Source organism: Onychostruthus taczanowskii, unplaced genomic scaffold, assembly GCF_017590055.1.
Source record: "Onychostruthus taczanowskii isolate IOZ18803 unplaced genomic scaffold, ASM1759005v1 scaffold42, whole genome shotgun sequence".
In the NCBI taxonomy this organism is placed as follows: Eukaryota; Metazoa; Chordata; class Aves; order Passeriformes; family Passeridae; genus Onychostruthus; species Onychostruthus taczanowskii.
Window position 1 is genome coordinate 871,115 of NW_024501682.1, and position 18,656 is coordinate 889,770.

Here is an 18,656-nt window from a genome sequence, read left to right on the forward strand (position 1 = left end):
GGGCGGGCGGGCGGCGGCGCGGCAGAGCGCGGGTCGGCGCGGCCCTGAGCGGAGCCTCCGCGCCGCGCTGCGCTCCCGCTGAGCGACTATGGCTGGGGGAAGGCGAGGGCTGGTGGCGCCTCAGAACACGTTCCTGGAGAACATCGTGCGAAGGTCTAACGGTAAGGGGGCACCGGGGGCGAGCTCTCGCCGGCCGCAAGGAGCCCGCCGCGACCTCGACGGCGACAGCGCCGGGCGGGGGTCGCCGAGCCCCGGCCGCTGCCGGGCGGCTCCGCCGAAGCGGCGCATCCAGGTGTCGGAGCCGGTGCCGGCTGCGCCGCCCAGGTCCTGCCGAGAGCCCCCGGCCCGGGCGGCGGGGCTCGGGCTGCAGGTGCGCCGGCACGGATGGAGCCCAGCGAGCCCCGGCGGCCGGGGCGGGGGGCTCCGGGCGTCCGGCGAGCGGCGGGGGCGGCGGCGGCTCCGGACCGGGAGGAGGTGCGGGGATTCAAGATGGTCCCTGGGCTGAGAGAGCCCGGTGCGGGGGCATCGTCCAGGGCTGCGTGCCCGGGTTGAAAGGGAAGGTTTGTCATAAGTGAGCAGAGAGTTTGCCATTTTAAAGGCTGAGGGCAGATACTGCTTTTTTTTTTTTAATTTTTTTTTTGATTTATTTTTTTTTCTCCTAGTGCGCTGTAACCAGGTCTGTCTCTTGGAAAACTGTGGAGTGGAAAATGCCTCGAATTTCACAATTGCATGCAAATATGTATTAATGCTATCCAGATTCTTTTACTTAGGGACTTACCAAAAGCTGCTCCCCCTGTAAGCCACCAACCATGCAAGCGTTCATGGATTTGTTTAACCTAGGCATGTGCATTTCTTTTAAAGCCCGGAGCCTAAGTTGTGCCATTTTTAATGTTCTAGTGACTTCAGTGGGGTTACTTCAGGGGTTAAGAACTCGTAGTATGGTTGAGAATATGAGGATCAAGCTCCTTTTGAAGACGAGATGAGTTAATTAATTAAAAACATAGTCAGTTTGTTCTGATAAGGCAAAGACAATTAGCCCTCTTGATAAGCAGCTAAAAAGTCAAATGATCCCAAGGATGATTTTCAAATTTTTTAAATTAGGCAGTATTATTGGAGAACTAGCCTTTGATAAGACCATATTTTCACATAAAATTGTGAGGCTCTTTTTATAGCTTATTTCTCTCTGCAACTTTCCTGTGGAAGGAAGGGGGCTGGAGGCTGCATTCCTGAAAAAATTACTCTCCAGTCGTACAGTGAAGCTTACCCTCTTATTTTTTTTTTAATGTCTTTAAAAATGAATGTTACATGTCATCACATTCAGGCTGCTTCTCTAATCTCCCAACAACATTTATTGAAGGTTTTTCTCAAAACTGTCTCGACTTTGTAGATTATTTTCTTCATTAAAAACCAATTTCCTCTTTTGGCTTTCAGTGCCAAAGCCTCGATGCAATAAATCAATTGAGGCTTGGAGATAGCTTCTGCTGCATGATTCCCCCTATGCTCTGTTTCTTCCTCTCTTCCCCCATTATTAAGAAGGTGTCATAACAGAGCATGGTGCTAGACAGCACAGGTAGAATGACAGCACTCCATTTCCAAATACTCAGCAAGTCCTGAGGACTGTAATCAATACAAGTTTTTAGATTAAGCTTGGTGAGAAATGATGCACAATTCAGACCTTACTAGGATAAGCTTAGGGAATTGACTCAGGTTTAAAACCCTATTTCTTCTGTGATGTGCCTTCAAGTTTTTGCTGGACCAAATTCAGTTTTGCAGGAAATGTGATGCTGTCACATACCAGTGTTGGATGAATCAATTTTTCTAACCTTAGTCTGTTTGAAGAGACAAGGATAGACTCCTTTCTCTCATGCTGAGGCAGGGCTGTGCTGACCAGCACGGGGGCAGTATGGAAACGTGCCACGTCTCATCTTGTCGTGCCTACTTGGCCATTGAGATGATTTGGGATACCCACAGGATGAGTGCTTAAATGGGCCCATAAAGCTTGAGGTTTGGCTCCCCTTTCTTGGTTTCGTTCAGTTGGGTAGTAATGTCACCCACAATGAAGCTGTCTACGCCATTTGGGATTTGCCAAATAAACCTTGGGCTTGTTGTCAAGCTCGTATTTGCTGGCACATGCAAGCAAGTTGAGTAGTGCCAACAGATATTGAGTTGATACAGATACAGAAATGCTCCTAATTTGTGGAGGATTCCCTTTGAAAAGAGAGGAATTCTGTCATTGAACAGAAAGAATGTACTAAGTGCTTCACGTGAAGGAACTTCTACATGACACGTGTATCATCAGTCACAGGTGGACTCAGGAAAAACTGTTTTAGGGCAGGGGGTGTTAACTCAGTGGAAGGGGCTGTATGGTGGTAACAAAGGAGTGGCCATACAGCCTCTTTTGCAAGCATTGCTCTAAGGACAGCACTAATTACACCATTATTTTACCAGTAGTTTTAACAAGGAATTCTTTGGACAGCCTTTCTTTCGTGTTAGAAGCGGGACTGGTGAGCTGATGCACATTCTGTGGCTAAAGGTAGTAGCAGTGTATGTAGACATGCAAGTTCAGGGTTTTTTCCATTAGGGTTAAAATTTGGCTCATGTTTATAGCACACCTTCTGACTCACCTCCAACTCCTTTGGTCTGAATTGTCTGCTTCAGAGTTATTAGGAATGAGAGCTTCTTCACAGGCTGCAAATCAACTGAGACAGGTTCTCGTGCACTGAATGGCAGCCAAAAGAGTTGTGCTGGGGTTAGAGCTGCAAAGCACTTCCTTCCCACACACTGGACTAAAGAGAGGATGGGATGGCCTTAGAAAGCACACACAGGAAAGAAATTAAACATGTCCTCTTCTAGACATGTGGACCTTGTCTTGTCCTCTGTGATTTCTTCTCACACAAAGACCTTCTGCACGAAGTGTGAGCTTAAGGTCTGTCCTTCTTTGAAATGAGGGACACCATAATTCTGATCATCTTGTATTTAGTGTTCAAAATATGTGTTTCTATACTAGCCATGCAGAGTTAGAAAAATAAATGTTGCATGCAGTGGTTGGCTGACAAAAAATTCTTTGAAGCATTGAAATATTTAAAGACCAGAACACCCAGTGGGACAGAAAATGAGCCCATGCTGTAACACAGTGGAGTATATAAAGAATCACTAGCCCCTGATGGTTACTGCTAATGTGATATTAATGTTTTTCTTGGTAATGTAATACATCCACAGTATACAAGCACTGTAATAATAACAGTTATAAACCTGGATCATGGCCAGGGCACCCAAGTCAACTGGTGCAGCGTATTGTAGAGGATAGTGGTTATTTGTGATATTCCAATGCTTTATCAATATCAGGAGAAAAAAATTGGTTTTGATTTATGTAAATGCCAGCCAAATTCTTCAGTCCTTTCTTGGTCAAGATTCTCATTGAAGTGTGTGATAATTGTGTGTGTATAAGAATGGCAAAAGTCCTGTGTTTACATGGCTTTGGAATTTCAATGGAAGTCACAGGTACTCTTCTGATTTGTGGACAAAATAAGGAGATTGGAAGAAGGGTAAGTTAGAAGGCATAAGGCTTGTGTGAATTTAATTTTCCTTTCACAAAATCCCCTGGGAACACACTAAGGAGACATCAGTTATGGAAGCAAACCTGCATCTTTTGATGGAGAATGCAGAGAGTTCCCTGTAGAGGGAAAGAAAAAGCACCTTCATACATAGATCTTGAGTATAACAGACATTTGCATGATTTATGGCATTGCTTTCATTACAGGCTATAAAGTCCCAGTACAATAAACATTTTGCATCCTGGGCATGCTAACCTTGTACCATCATCTGAGACCTAGGAGAGAAATTAACTTTATTGTAAACACTTCTGAAACTGAAAAGACTGTTTTTGTGTTCAGCCAGAGAAAAATGCAAAGAAAACTTAACAGAGAATGAGGAATGAAAACAGCAGACCTTCAGAAACTGCAAGAGGACAGCTTGTAGGTTCTGTGTTAAGGACATTTTCCCAGAAGAGAATGAAACAATGGGTTTTATTGCTTCCTGATCTTCCTTCTTTCCCATGTTAACAACTGTGGAGAGACATATATTTTCATCCATGCTTTTCACACAGTTGATCAGGACATTGAAATACCTATTCAGTACTGACAATCTTTTTTTCTCAGTATCACTGGAATTGAATGTAAAATGTGGGGTTTTTTTCTGCTGGCTTTTACTAGGCCAGAAGTCTAGTTTTGAATTTGTGCCTTTATGCATTTAGGAATGTACGACCTGATTTCATTAAAATTACTTTGATAGAGAGTAAGGGAAAAAATGTACAGCACAGAGATGGCAGGTAATGTACTTTAAAATTAATGTTCTGGAAGCTCAAGAACTTCTCCTGTGATAATTCAATGTATCAATCCAGTTTTACATTAAATCCTAGAACAAGATTATAAAACAAATCTTAATGGAACTCATTGGAGAATTGGTTAATGCATTTTTAACACTTAGATAAAAATGAGTGGGGAGTTACGTCTGGTATCAAATATTTTTAAGGCTATAATCAGTAAATCAAATGGCTTCTTTAAAGTAAAGAAAATCTCATAATCGATGCAACTAAAGTATGCCTTTTCTGGATATGGGATGGGAAAAACAAACACCCTGACCAGCTGAATGATGAACTCTCACTGCTAAACAGTTGTTTGGCCCTTTAATAAGAGTGGTGCAATGTCTGCCTCTTACCAACTCATGAACTTTCTCATTTCTGAAAATCATCTAATTACCTTATTCTAACGTCACATATGTGTAAATGTTGTGGGATTTGTGTTTTAGTGCTTATTTTTGGGGTTTTTTTAGGGGGGATTGTGTTGGATTTTTTAGGTTTCTCAATATGGACAGTACTTCAAGGATAGGTGACAAATCATGCTGTCCATAAAATACATATGACACCTTTGGAACAATTTTGGTGCCATTTCAGCTATTCTTGTTCTGTTATTCTGCAGCAATATGCTTTATTTAAAAAAATATATATATATAGATAATGACGTCAATTTTATAGCTACAAGTGTTAGAATGATGCATAATTTTAAATTTAAACTTTTCTCATGGTAGATGCCTACCGTGAAATATTTTCAATAACAATGCAAAGTAAGAATGTTGAAATGGAAAAGGTATTTTTTGTCTATTCTGCTGGCTGCAATTAGCATTCATTTTCTGTAATGATTTAAAGTGACTCACTTGAAGTTGTTGCTTTTGTTGGAGTCTCTTGTTATTTGTGGAACGACTGAATTTTTTAATAATTCTTTTCAACTTGCACTTGCACTTTGCTCTGGTGTACCATGACAGTGTAAGTCATGTTTGAATAAACATGAAATATGTCTATTTAGGGAATTGTGTTCATGCTGTAGCAACCAAGGAACTTTTAAATCAATTTTGTTTTGGAAATTAAATAAATAGTTATAAAAAACTTTTATAAAACAGCCCAAATGAACCTATCTATAGGAGTTTATTTTTTTTGTATTACAGTGAGCTTAAAAATTTTGACCTCAGTATTAAGGATGGATGATTTTGAGGCCACTATATCATTATCTGTAGAGAGATCAAGTTGTTCAATGGGATATTTAAGCACTGAAGCACTTCTATTGTAGGGATGATTACAAGGAGATACTGAGTGAACGTGAGTATTCGTGTGACGCCACTGACTTCCACAGGAGGATGTGGGTGGAAGAGCAGAATTATTAATTATTATTTTTGTTCTACCCTATGAATAGTTTTTCTGTCATTTGAGCAGGTCTGTGCTTGCTTTGACTACAGTTACACTACTTCTGTCAGGGTGAAAATGTGGCTGGTCCCTGAAGTACAAGTTTCGAATCACATGTGTGCAAAGAAAGGATTGAATAAGTACTTGAAATTCAGTGTGACTTATTTGAACTGACTTAGGGCCATATTTTCATCTCAGAAGTTACATCTGAACAATGTAACTAATCAGTGTGACTAACTGCTTCTGTTTTACTTTTTTTTTCAAAGCTAAGACTAAACATGAGCAAAGATTCATACATACCTATCCTTTGTTAGCAATTTTGACAGGCCTACTTGCACACAATGTTTGATTTCTATGCTCTGGGAAGAAATTAGACAGAAATGATGCAATCTCTTTTCCCCCCCGTATCCAAATGATGCTGTCTGTTATGCAAAGTCACAAGTTTGTAAATACCACGTGTCCTTAAATCCCTTGTCCTTAAGCTGTATGATACGATCTTTACTGCTATGACAGCCGCACATGATTTTTGCCTGCTGCACATTTCTTATGCTGGCTGTGACACAGCATCTCTGCTGTCCTGGGCCCAGCTCAGGCAGCAATAGCTGTATCCTCCAGCCCTGTTCCGTGGGGGGCGGGGGGGTAAGAGACACATGTGATGTGCAGTTCTTTTAGTTCTGCTGTAGAAGTGGTTTGTGCTTGCTAATGCTAAAAAACTAGATTTGCTCCCCTGAAGATCCATGGGAAGAGTTTGAGAAAGGATAAAAAAAGACCTGCTGGTCTCAATAACCAGGGCTGTCATCACCCAGCATGAGGGAGGCTGTGGTCTCAAATGAGGAGGGCAGTCCTCTTCTCTTCTCTTCTCTTCTCTTCTCTTCTCTTCTCTTCTCTTCTCTTCTCTTCTCTTCTCTTCTTTCTTCTCTCTTCTCTCTTCTCTTCTCTCTCCTCTCTTCTCTCTCACTCTTCCCTTGTCTCTCATGGGAGAACAAGCAAGTTTGGTGAGGAGCAGGTCTTCCAACCGTACTGAGGTTCATTCTCCTTTTGCTCAGGGGGGAATAAATTGGGAATACACCTTTCGAGTGTTGAATTTGTATGATGACTGTGGGAAAATAGATTAACATATTTCAATCACATTTGTGCGCTACACAAACCCAAGCACCCTGGGGGATTTAACTGGCCCAGATATGGGAAAGTGCAGTGGGCACCAGCCTCTCTTGTTACCAAGGTCTGCACTAGAACTGCCTTGGCTTCCTCCTTGCAATGAGGGAACACCTGCAGCCTGAGAATGTGTCTGGCAGTGCTGTGGGAATATGTTTGGCTGTTGGTCTCTGACCTTCTGCCACTGTGTCCCAGAAGAGGACCTGTGCATCACTGGCGGGACAGGGAAGGTAGAACCGGTGTGCTGGACTCTGGAAAGAGGTGGGAGGGTCTCAGCTTGGCAAGATCCATGTTGGGATGCAGTGGGACAGAATATGTAGCTGTGCAGAGCAATGAATGGTGGGGGAGAAACATTTCAGTAACTTGCTCCACTTTCGTGCAAGGAGGTGACCACTCCTTAGTCAGTTAGTCCTGGTCAGATAAATGTCTGTGAGTGCAGCTTATCTACAGGGATTCTGGAAGCTCATGGACAGTTTTGGTTAAACAAAGTACTAAATGTAGGACTTTGTAGGATTCAGTAAACAGAGTAGTTTTGGTAAGATGGCTGCTCTAGACACTTGTGATTGTTACTGTTTAAAGGACCAAGGTTGTTTAGAAAGAGATTTTCTGATTCTTCTGTGGTGGTCTGTTTTCTGAGTGGAGGAAAGTACTGGTTTCAATGACTGAGTGAAATCCATTCTTACATTTTGGAAGGAGCTAAAATGTTTTTCTTGTTGCTTTTAAGTGGCCATGTCTACTTTAAAGTGATAACTCAAACTGGATTTGACATTTGAGTGTGTAGATGCTGATGAGGGTATACTGCAGTGAGCAGAACTAACCTGGGGAAAATGCAGACTAGAAAATATGAAGTGATGCACTTCACAAAGTAATCCATGCTGCAGAAGCCTGCCCTTCTCATGCAAGTAATTGTGCTGCCTTTGTGATGTTACAGCTCTTACTCTGTTTCTGCAACATGTTGTGCTCTGTGCTGCACCTCTGCATATTTCCTTGCCTGCCGGTGGTCTTGTTCAGACTGTGCCAAATGCAACACAAGCCAGAAGCCCAGGTCTTTTATATGAGGCTGCCATCTCTAGTTCTAGCTCATGTTTTCTTGGAGCTCACAAGAAGGGCCAGTGATGCTTATAGCTTCTTCTTGAGCCAGACAATATTGCTAACACAGCTGCCACTGTGATAGAAACTGGTTTCCAGGTATAGGAGTTCACTGAGTCCTTTCAAAGAGGTGCTTCAAGTCACCAAATAGTTTTGATACTGCTGCTATTACTATTATGTCCATTTCATCCCTGTCTTTGAAGAGAATTTAGCAGTGAATTTCTTCATGGTGTTCCACTGGCCAAATCCTTTCCTGGCCTTGCTGACCCACTTGTGAGTCCCCAAGAGTCTCTGCTCTGTGATACTCAGAGGTCACTAGAGCATCCCTCATGCTTGTTGTGTAACAAAGCCACAGCTGTTTCCTGGTCTCTGGGACCCTGTGTCCCTGCAGATGGAATGGCAATATTTGCCTCAGTGGATATAGTATTTTCTTATGTTGGGAAAAATTACCAGATTATGAGCTGTCCTCAGGCAGCACATTGTCAGGGATGTCCATGCAATTGAATGTAAATGATAGCAACGAGGACAGCCCTTCTACTTCTGGGTTGTCTGTCGGAACAAGCTATGCAGTGAAGTTATAAGTGGGAGTCCATATTTTATGCTGTGTCTTGCCAGCATTCACACAGGCAAAACAGTGCTGTCAGAAACACTTCTGAAGAAATGAGGTGTGTTTGTCAGCTGTGTAAAACCCAGATCAAAGAAAGGTCAAGATGCATGAGGTTGGAATTGGTTAGAAGGGAGAGACACTTAAGAAACAATGGGATCATCAAAATCTCTGACTTGTTCTTTGGTTTGATAGTTGTGTAAAATTTTTCCTTTAAAGCTTTATGGGTGCATAACAATCTCAACTTGCTTCTAACTCAGAACTAAACCCAGCCTGGACTGTCATGAAACATTGTACCTCTACATGCTAGAGAGGTTCACCCAGTGTTAACTAACAGGGGTGCATAAAATACTTAAAAACTCACGTGGTGAGGATGTTGACATCTATTTGCTGTGGTAGCTTGATGATTAGAACAGTCATTCAAGAGTTGAAATAATGGCTGAGCTTTCACTGCCCTAAAGTAGCCTACATCTTCTAGGAGAACATCCAAACTGCTGTTGGGGGAGAGAAATATGTGCATGTTCTCTATGCATCCTTTGGAAACTGCCAGTCCAAAAAAATCGGGTTTTGCTGGGCCAAAACATAAGTGAGAACAAGATTCTTCACCTCCTGCAATAATGGCAAAGAATTGAGTATTAACTGTGAGAACTGGGCTCATGTTAAAATATTAGGTATTGAAACAAACATGGGAAAGGGGAAAAAACCGAACCTTAAAATATCCCCCTTTTTCATTGTTTTCTGTGGTTTAACTTGGTCAGATTTCCACTTGCTGGGCTAAAGTTTTTCAGTTCTCCTCTCCAACAATGCTCACAGAGCTTCCAGCTCCCAAGTCCTTAAGAGCTGGGCATCAGGGACTAGACTGTTGCAGTCTCAACTTTTGGAGCTTAAATCTCTTATGGATTTAGGGCTTTGTTTTCACCTGTAAATAGGAGACAAGAGCATTGTTGTAACTCACATAAGTCTTGCAAGGCTAGATAAAAGTAGTATTATCACAGTGATGGTTATCAGAAATGTGTCCTATATAGCCTTCAATGAAAGAGATTATTTATCTGAAGACAATAAGGTTTAAGCATGAAAGGCAGGCAAATTCTTAACAGGAACTCTTTAAGAAGTGGAGAGAAGGGAAAGTTACCTTTTGAGAAGGGAAGGCAGTCAGAAGCAATTCTTAAGCAATTCATGCATGAAATAACACTATTCAGATCAGGGCAGGACCTCGTCTAACACTTGTTTTTGCCTTTTTTTTTTTTTTTGTCATTTTTTGTACTTCCTGATGAAATTTTAAAATACCCTAACACAGTCTAATGTAGTGTTTATAACAGACACACAAAAGCACTTGCTTTAGCAGTGACAAATGACTTGGTATACTTGGTTTACTTATTCGTGGGAAGGGGTAAAAGAGGAGTATTGTTTTGGGGAGAAAGTGCTTCAACTAAGCAAAACCCATAGTATTTAAAAGAGGCTGTGAGACACAAAGCAGCTAAACTATCCTGAAGTTATACTAGTGGTGTATTTCATTCTAAAGAGTGTGTAAAAATACACTTAATCATGTTTGTGGAATTGGGCAGTGGATTTAGCTAACTACAGGACTGCTTTGTTTAAACCCACTTGAAGTCTGGGCTGAAAGATTTTGAAAGGGAAAATTGAAACAAACTAAACTCTCTGCAATTAATAGGTAAAATGTAATCTCATTGGAGGAAGCTTTAACGAGATCTTTGGATGTGTGAGCAGCTGGAAATTGATACTGAAAAGTAGACAGTGTGGTGGACTCCTGTAAAAGCGCCTTAAAAATGAGTGCCTCTTGACTGCCCAGCCTTTCTTCCAAAAGCCAGAGGGTCTTTGCAGCTGTGGCAGGAGCCACCATCTCCTGCTGCCTGCCAGTGGCCAGGGAGCAGCACTGCTGTCTGTCTTGGCACAGGTGTAGGTTTGAGTTGGTAATCATAAAAAATGTGGCACACACAGCCCCAGCAAGAATGGAGGCGTGAATCCTGCTTAATTTTCTTTTTTCCTGCTGCTGGTGTAATTGCTAGCCCTTAGTTTGGAGTGCTGTGCTGTACACAAGTGTTTGAGCTTGTGTGGCCAACAGTGAAGGCAGTGTTGAGAGGAGCCCCTGCGTCTGCATTCAGGGAGGAGAAATATTGCTCATGTGTTGGTTTGGCCACCTGCAAGAGGCTTCATATTTAAACTGAGTGTCATGTGAATCAGTGCATGTGGCACAGAGGAACAGTTTGGTGGATCTGTCTTCAGTCAAGAGATGAATTTTACCGGCTTAACCATCATGTATTTTATTTATGCTCTGAATAATTAACACCTTTTTAAAAATAAAAATTTGCTTAAAATTAAAATCAGGAATAATCCTGTTGACTGCAGTGGGAATGATATCTGGGCAAATTGTGCAGTGACTGAAGAATTGGGATTGGGTTCTGAAATGAGTATTTCCTCTAATGCAACCATAACTTTGACTAATGTCTCACTGATGTGTTTTTTCAAACAGATACTAATTTTGTCCTGGGTAATGCCCAGATCGTGGATTGGCCCATTGTCTACAGCAACGATGGATTTTGCAAATTATCAGGATATCACAGAGCAGAAGTTATGCAAAAAAGCAGCACCTGCAGGTATTTGAGAACAGATTTATTTTCTGTTAAATAGCTTGTAGTGTTGTGCCTGTTGCTTGAGGAGAAAAGTAATCCGTTTATTCCAGTTTTGTCTTTTATCTGCTGGGGCTGCGTCTGTCAAATATGCTTTCCAGGTGAAACAGAATCAAAGAAGAGACATTTCTAAATAGGTCTCTTTTACACAGTAAACAAGTGGCTTTGTGTCTTTGTCTGGTATCTGACTTGAATTTCTCCATTTGTTTGCAGTTTTATGTATGGAGAGCTGACAGACAAAGATACAATTGACAAGGTCCGGCAAACATTTGAGAACTATGAGATGAACTCCTTTGAAATCTTGATGTACAAGAAGAACAGTGAGTAGTCGATTGGTTTGTTCATTAATGTAGGTGTGTAAAGTTGTTCTTAATTGTAGTGTAAGCTGCAATTCTGTCACCCTGGAGGACAGTGCTTTATCTAGGGCTAAATAAGCCCCAGTTCTGCCACTTGGTCTGAGAGGGAGAAATGAGAACATTAAAGATGAAAGTCACTCAGGGAGGCAGAGGAAGCTTTCTAATTTGTTCTGACATTTTGAATAATTTGTCTGTGATGCTTTAAGACAACACTGAAGATTCCATCAACAATGGTAGTACGCAAGTTAGGTTTAGGTAAGTTTCCACTACAGAGAACATACTCAGTTTTTAACAACCTGATATAGCAAAGCCAGTATATAGTAATTTTGGAATAAAATAACCCATGTTTTGTTTTAGAAACTGAACTACTTCTGATGTTTTCAGATGAAACATCTTTTGTTTTGGACAAAAAAACCTTAACTGGCACGTGATTTTTTTCTGGGAAATTCAGTCTGTCTGTAACTGCACATGTCAGCAGATGTACTACTTGACCCAAACTTGCTGTCTCACCTAGTGTGGACTATGTTATGCAGTTATTTTCATCTACTGAATGTCACCTGAAGTGTAAATACATTGAGGTCTTCAGCCTGGCCAGATGTTAAGCTGAAAAAATTGCATTCTGTAACTTACTTTGCTCTTAACAATTTTGCTTTCTAGTAATGAAGCTGGTAGTGCTTGGATGCGCAGTCTGTATGGCCCTGCTTTGTGCTGCTTTCCTCCTAGGGCTACTTGCCTCCCATATTTACCTATTTTCTAAAAGCTGATTTCTGTTCCCAGCTCAGTTTGTGGCCATGGGGACCATATGCAGCTCACATCTATGCATCCAAACCCAAGTAAATAAGCTGCAGTGCAGGGATCTAGGAGAGCCTGGAATTCTCTCTTAGTTATCAGTGATTTGGCACCAAGAGACAATGCAGCTACTCTTCTGTCATGCTGCAGCATATGGCCTGCAGTGGAGCCTGGGGCCTCTCTGTCTTTTGTGCAGATTTAAAGCAAAGTAACCGTGGAGTGAGGAATATTTCCTGCCCTGCTGTGTACCCCTCCGAGGAGAGGTGGCCTCGAAGGAAGTCCAGCTGTGCAGTAGCTGTGTCGTGAGACGTGCCGAAGGACGGCGCTGCCAGGGTTCTGCTTGTGCACAGAGGGTCACGGGCATGGCAAAAAGGAAAGCACAGGGCTTGCTTTCAAGTTTAACAAACTGCAGAGCACCTAATGTTTGTTAGATTTGCAGCTTTACAGATACATTAACTACTGTTACAGAGGCTGACTAATAACACAAGACAGTTTTAACTGAAAATTTTCAAAAAGGGGACATCCTGGAACTTTTTCTCTATATAAGCCACATCACAGAAAAAGACTGTTCTGTTTACCAGTCATTTAGCACCCAGACTGCTAAGTGACCTTTCTTTTGTGGTCACCCTACCTCTGCCTGCAACTGTGGCAATGGTTCAGATAATGAATCCGGTTGGTTCTAACCTGCTCTCAGTTTGAAACCTTGGGAAAGGACCCTGAATTTTGTTAGGCATCTTTTTTCCTGCTCTTTGTTTCTTCTGTTTGCTCTCTCTGTTCTTTCCTCATTCTGTTTTTCTTTTTAAAATTAGCTAGGGAAATAGATTTTTCATGTTCTTTACCTCTCTGCTTCCTCTTTATAAACTAACAGACATGACAAATAGCAATTTTTTTTCCCAGTTTTGAGTTGTTGGATAATTGGTACATTTTCCACAGCCTGCACATTTAATGTAATTCTGGCTGTTTTAACAGTACAGTCTCTATCCTTTTAGAGGAACAAAGGAAAACAAAATAGGTGTTTTGAGTTAATAATGATGTCTGTAGTGCAAGTAAATCTTGTACTTTTGGGAGCAGCAGCTATTTTTTTCTTTCTCTGAGAAACAATTATTCCCTGGTCTTATGTGTCGAAGCAGATTGAGACATTTAATGATGCTACTAGAAGTGATAGGCTATTTTTTTATTTTACATGGCACTCTCCATGGTGGTGACCCAGTGTTAGTATTTATTTGGTTGCCTGATAAGAATACCCCATCCAGCTGTTGATAGGTGCAGTATATCCACAAACTTCATTGCTGTTCACAGTATTAACTCTAGAAACAACATACAATTTCCTGCCTTCATCATGTTTGCATTTATGGCTGCTGCCTCTACCCTGGCCTTCCGTTGCTTTGTCCAGTCCTCCCCACATCCAAAAGTGACTATACTCCCTGTTTTCAGAACTTGAAGTTAAAACGTGATAGAAATTTGATGATTCCTTGGGGCTAGGCCCTTGATAACCTAGCAGATATGTAAAAATCATTGTTATTCTCTGGAAGAATTGCTTCCCAGAAATGCAGAAGTTCTTCAGGATAATTGGAAGCAATTAGAGCAAACAGGCGCAGAGCCACCAGATTTTTGTCATTGTTACTTTGATGCCATCCAGTTGCATTCAGTGGGGATTCATTGTCATACCTGGAAGGAGACAAAGTGAAAGCTTTCTTTAATCAGGACTGCAAAATGACAACAGACAGATTGACAGTAATTTCACATGAGAGCTTCAGTTCCATTGTTTAATTAGATGTGAGCGCCCAGTGATTCTGGAAGTATTGTTTATTTTTATATGGGAAAATGAAAACATTACTAAATCTGAAGTCAGTGGAGATAAATGAACTTATTCCAAGGAAGGGTACAGCTTATGTATTAGAAAATATTTTATATCTAGCCTTAGCCATATCTTACCTTATCTGAATTGATGTGTTTTAAACATCTAATTTCTTATGAGACTTTGACAGCCATTTAAGTTTTTACACTTGATGGTCAGCCTCATGAGTTAAAAATGGCTGAATAAATTCAACTTGGATTTTCTTTGTCTTGTATTTTGTCTACAATGTAGGCCTGACATGCAAGCAGTGCAAAAGCAGGCTTGTTCTTTATGCACTTGCATTCATTACTGATGAAGTATATTTTTATAAGAATACAAAATTCATTTGCTTCTATCTGCCCCTGAAAAGGTGGTGTCCAATTGAAATCTAACCCCCTTTTCAATGCAGTACTTGACCCACTTTAGTGGAAGAATATTTGAAGTGGGGTGAACTCGTCAAAGGTGAAGTGCATCAAGAGTTAGAAAGAGTCTTCAAGTGTCCCCTGTCTGAGCAGAGGCATTCCCATTGCTTATGGTCTGCAGCTGTGCTGCAGAGAGAGTGTTAAGACACCTTTTTTTTTGTGTCTCAGTAGTTCTCTACTGATAGGACCAGCAGAATGCTTGCCAGAATGCTGGCTTGGCTGTAGGTAACTATTTTGTACACTGCAAAGCAGTTTGGTAAAGCAGTAGCTTTTTGCTGAGTAGTCATATTATGGTGAGAGTCCCAAAGGCTGGGATGCACTTTTGATTTGTGCTGGGCTTCACTTCCCCATTTCCTGGGTGCTTAAACATTTAACAAATTTAATAGCACGAATATTTGTGTGTGTGGTTTTTTTATTTGATTGTTTGATTTTTTAAATTTTCATTTTAACGTGTGCACAATCTTCTCCCCTCCTTCCTTCTCCCTTCTTCCCCCAGTGTATTAGAAAGCCTTCAGATGTCAGAGAATGACAAATCAGCCTAAAATAGTGATTTTGGTAGATTCTATTTGCATTTAACTTTGGGACCAGTGTTTTCTATAGAGGTTCAAAAGCAAACAACCCCATCCTAATTTATAGGAAGCAAAATTCACTTCAGGGTGGTAGACCCGTGATTGCCCACCACCCCAGTTATGACAAAAGAGTTTCTCATGACTGTCATTGGTTCAAACCGTGTAAACCCATTTATACTTGTGTGTGCTGTGCCTGTAGTGTCTCCAGATGGAAATCTTTGCTAGCCCATATCGTTGCATAGGAACAGAAGCAGGAAAGAATGAGGGTGTTGGAGTCAAGTGACAGGTATCCTCCTCAACCTCTCACTGAAGTGTAGCTCCATTATTTGTCAAGCAGTATGCACTCCTGCATCTCCTGTGAAATCCATCTGTGCGAGTTCAGTTACCTTCAGCAAGGTCAAATTAAATATTTTGGTCTCATAAAACTGGGTAATTCCCATTCACCATTGTCTTCAAATGTGTCGGCAAGCAAGGCCTGCTGTCATCTCCACGAATATGTACAGAACTCCAGCAGTAATCCTTAAATATTTTTCCGGTGTAAATGGAAAAAAGATCTCAAAACTTGACTGTGTCTTCCTTATACTCATGTTCTGTTCTTCAGAGAACTCAGAATCAGATGAACCATGCCAGCACTACTGCAGTACAAGACTCTGTGCTGAACCTTGTTTTCTACTGTGCTGTTTCAGTGTCACAGGATAACCCTTGTGAACAGCAATTCCACCTTTGGGACTAAAATTGATTTTCCTTATCTTAGCATGTAAAGATCTGACCTTTAGAAGCATTAGGTGCCGCAGCATCCAAGCACCAGATAGAGAAGGCACGAAGGTAACAGCTTTAAAAGTGGTGGGATTGTATTTTAAAGGTTTACTCTTTAAAAGAGTGGTGAGCTGCAGGCTGAGCTGGTCTGTTCTCATTTGGTACACACTCTGCTCAAAACTAGAGTCTGTAGGAAGACTTTTGTTCTTCGTCTTGCATGGTCAAATTTCATGGGCTTCTCTGAAAATCTGTGTGGGTATAATGGCTTGCCAAATTCTCTCTGATCACGCCTCATCAGCTAGTTGGCTAGTTTGACATTGGACAAACTGTTCAATCTGTGTGGGAGAGAGAGAAACAATCTCATACTGAGTACCTGGGAAGAAGTGAAACCCTAAATGGGGTGGCTGTAATGGTCAGCCATACTGTTAATATAACTTAATTCCTGCTGTCTGCATTGCTGCATGTAGAATTGGTGGAGAAGGGGCACATTTCTATTTCCATACTGCCAGACTGTTTCCCTTCAGGACAATATGTGTCTGATGACTGTTTGACTGAGACATTATCAAGTAATGCAGAGATTGTGCTGCTTAGAGGAGACTTGCCCCATTCATAAATGATAGTGTAGATGTCAGCTGAATTGTTAAAACATTTTTTTCCATTGTATTTTAAAATTAATTTTGGTTTAGTTAGTGGAAAGAAAAATTGTGTATTCCAGTTTTATTTAAACTGTGCTTTTTATAGTTTTGAAAAACAGTTGGCCTCTTTGTTAAATGGCTCAAGGTATGGGCAAAGAGCACATTGAAATAGTGGTTTGGATTTTCATACAGCCTGTTTTTGTTTGGCAGGAGGGAAAATTTAGAAGAGCTCAATGGTATGCTTGTGGAGAAGCTGGAATAGAACTTTAAGATCTCTTTCACTTTGATGATGTAAAAATTTCTGAAAGACTTCAATCAAAGTTAAATAGCATGTGAAATGCTGGTGTTCCTGCCCAGCAAGAAGCTGAACATATTGTTGAAAGACACAGGACTGGAAAAAAGGATAGGGAAGATATATTTGTTTTTCAGATAGGAAATTGAAAGGAATGCAGGCATTTAGTGTGTGTTAGTCTGGAGAAGACTTGGGAGTTGAATAACAGCCCTTAAAATTGTCTTTGCTTTAAGGCAGCATCATAAGAACTGTGCTTAGATCATAAAAGCCTATCAAGAGCTGCACCTGTTAATTCTGGATTGGGTACATAACTTTGGTACCACAAGCCAGGCTGGTCCTGTGGCTGCTGTCAGGCATTCATTGCAGATTTTCATTTCTTCTCAGTTGTCCACACTGCTTGTCCTGCCACTTTGAAGGGGCATTCCCTTTCCTAGCATGATTGGTGCTATGCCACTAGACAAATGCTGGATTCTCTCACTGCTGATTCCAAATCTAACAGAAGCCAGTGTAGCTCATGAGTGTTTACTTTTTTCGTTTGTGCACTGGTATTATCACTGAACTTTACCAGGGAGAGAGGTTGCCAGGACTAAAGACAAAATGTAAATGGAAGTAGATATATTGTTGGAAACACTGGTAAACACTTTCTGTGTGACTGTGCATCAGTGCAGACTGGGAAGTTGCTCTTGTTTTGCTGTGAGAACTCTGGAACATGCTGCAGTTTCACTGCCGGAATAACCACAGGCTGAATCTGAAAATCACATTTTTCATTAAAATGGCCTTTTTCGTGCCTCTTGCTAGTCATGGTTGTCTGGCTGAACAGGGATGTTGGCTTTGATACCAAGAGCATGAGGGCTGCCTGTAGGACACTGAAATTCTGGTTTCTGACCTGATTTATAAGTAGTTTATACTTTAGGCTTTCCTGTTTAATAGTTAAATAAACTGTTTAAGAAGTAAAATTCTTCTGATAATTAAACCGGTATGCAGCACAAAAGCTGAGCATGGCCACTTCTTGGCTGAGCCATTTGGTGTGTTCCCATGTTTCAGATCCCAGCTCTGCTGTGAACGAGCTCCTGGTTGTAGAGCGCTGTGGAAAGCCCATGTAACCCAGCACTATGAGCACTCACCTCATGACTGTATTTTTATATCCACTTGTCTCCTATTCACAAGAGACACTGACAAGATGTTAGGGAATGCACTGCAGGGAAAATACAATGTTGTGGAGGCAGGTACAGAATTTTCCATCTACTTAATTCTGCCTTTGTAGTGTTACTGTGTAGATCCCAAACTGGAAGATGATTTCTGCAGGCCCTGCATGCCACCCTGATTTTGCATGTTGCTCTGATGGTGGACTCTGGCAATTACAGGGATACCGAAATAGTGCATTTCATCAAATGCGCCTAGTTTTAGCTGTCAAGAACATCTGGCTCTTTCTTTTGGCCTGTGGGGCGTATCACTAAGTTATAGACTTGGTTCTAGGTAAAAAGTGTTTTGTCTTCCTTCTTTCTATAAATAATGCAACACATGAGTGGGAGTCAAGGGAGTCAGAAAGTAAAAACCCTGCTGATAAAAGCTCCTTGCCCCGCAGCAGCCTTCCACAGCTTATTGGGAAAAGTCCTCTTGCTGCATTCAGAACATGTTAGAAAATTCTTGCAGCAACATACTATAGCATAACCATAAAGGGAAGGTGACATCATGCATCTGAGAAATAGCCAGAATAAGAGAGTGAATTGCATCCTTTCTGTGTTGAGTACAGCATCTTCAAAAGCACAG

The 18,656-nt window shown here is 41.3% G+C and overlaps 1 protein-coding gene across 1 annotated transcript in view; it reads left to right on the forward strand.

The window, feature by feature from the left end:
* Nucleotides 1–88: 88 nt before the first annotated feature.
* Nucleotides 89–18,656, forward strand: part of KCNH1 (potassium voltage-gated channel subfamily H member 1) — a 170,093-nt gene continuing 151,525 nt past the window's right edge. Inside the window, exons 1-3 of the mRNA XM_041413592.1 lie at nt 89–161; nt 11,074–11,197; nt 11,444–11,550. Of these exons, the coding sequence (XP_041269526.1) occupies nt 89–161; nt 11,074–11,197; nt 11,444–11,550 (304 nt within the window). The remainder of the gene's footprint in view (nt 162–11,073; nt 11,198–11,443; nt 11,551–18,656) is intronic.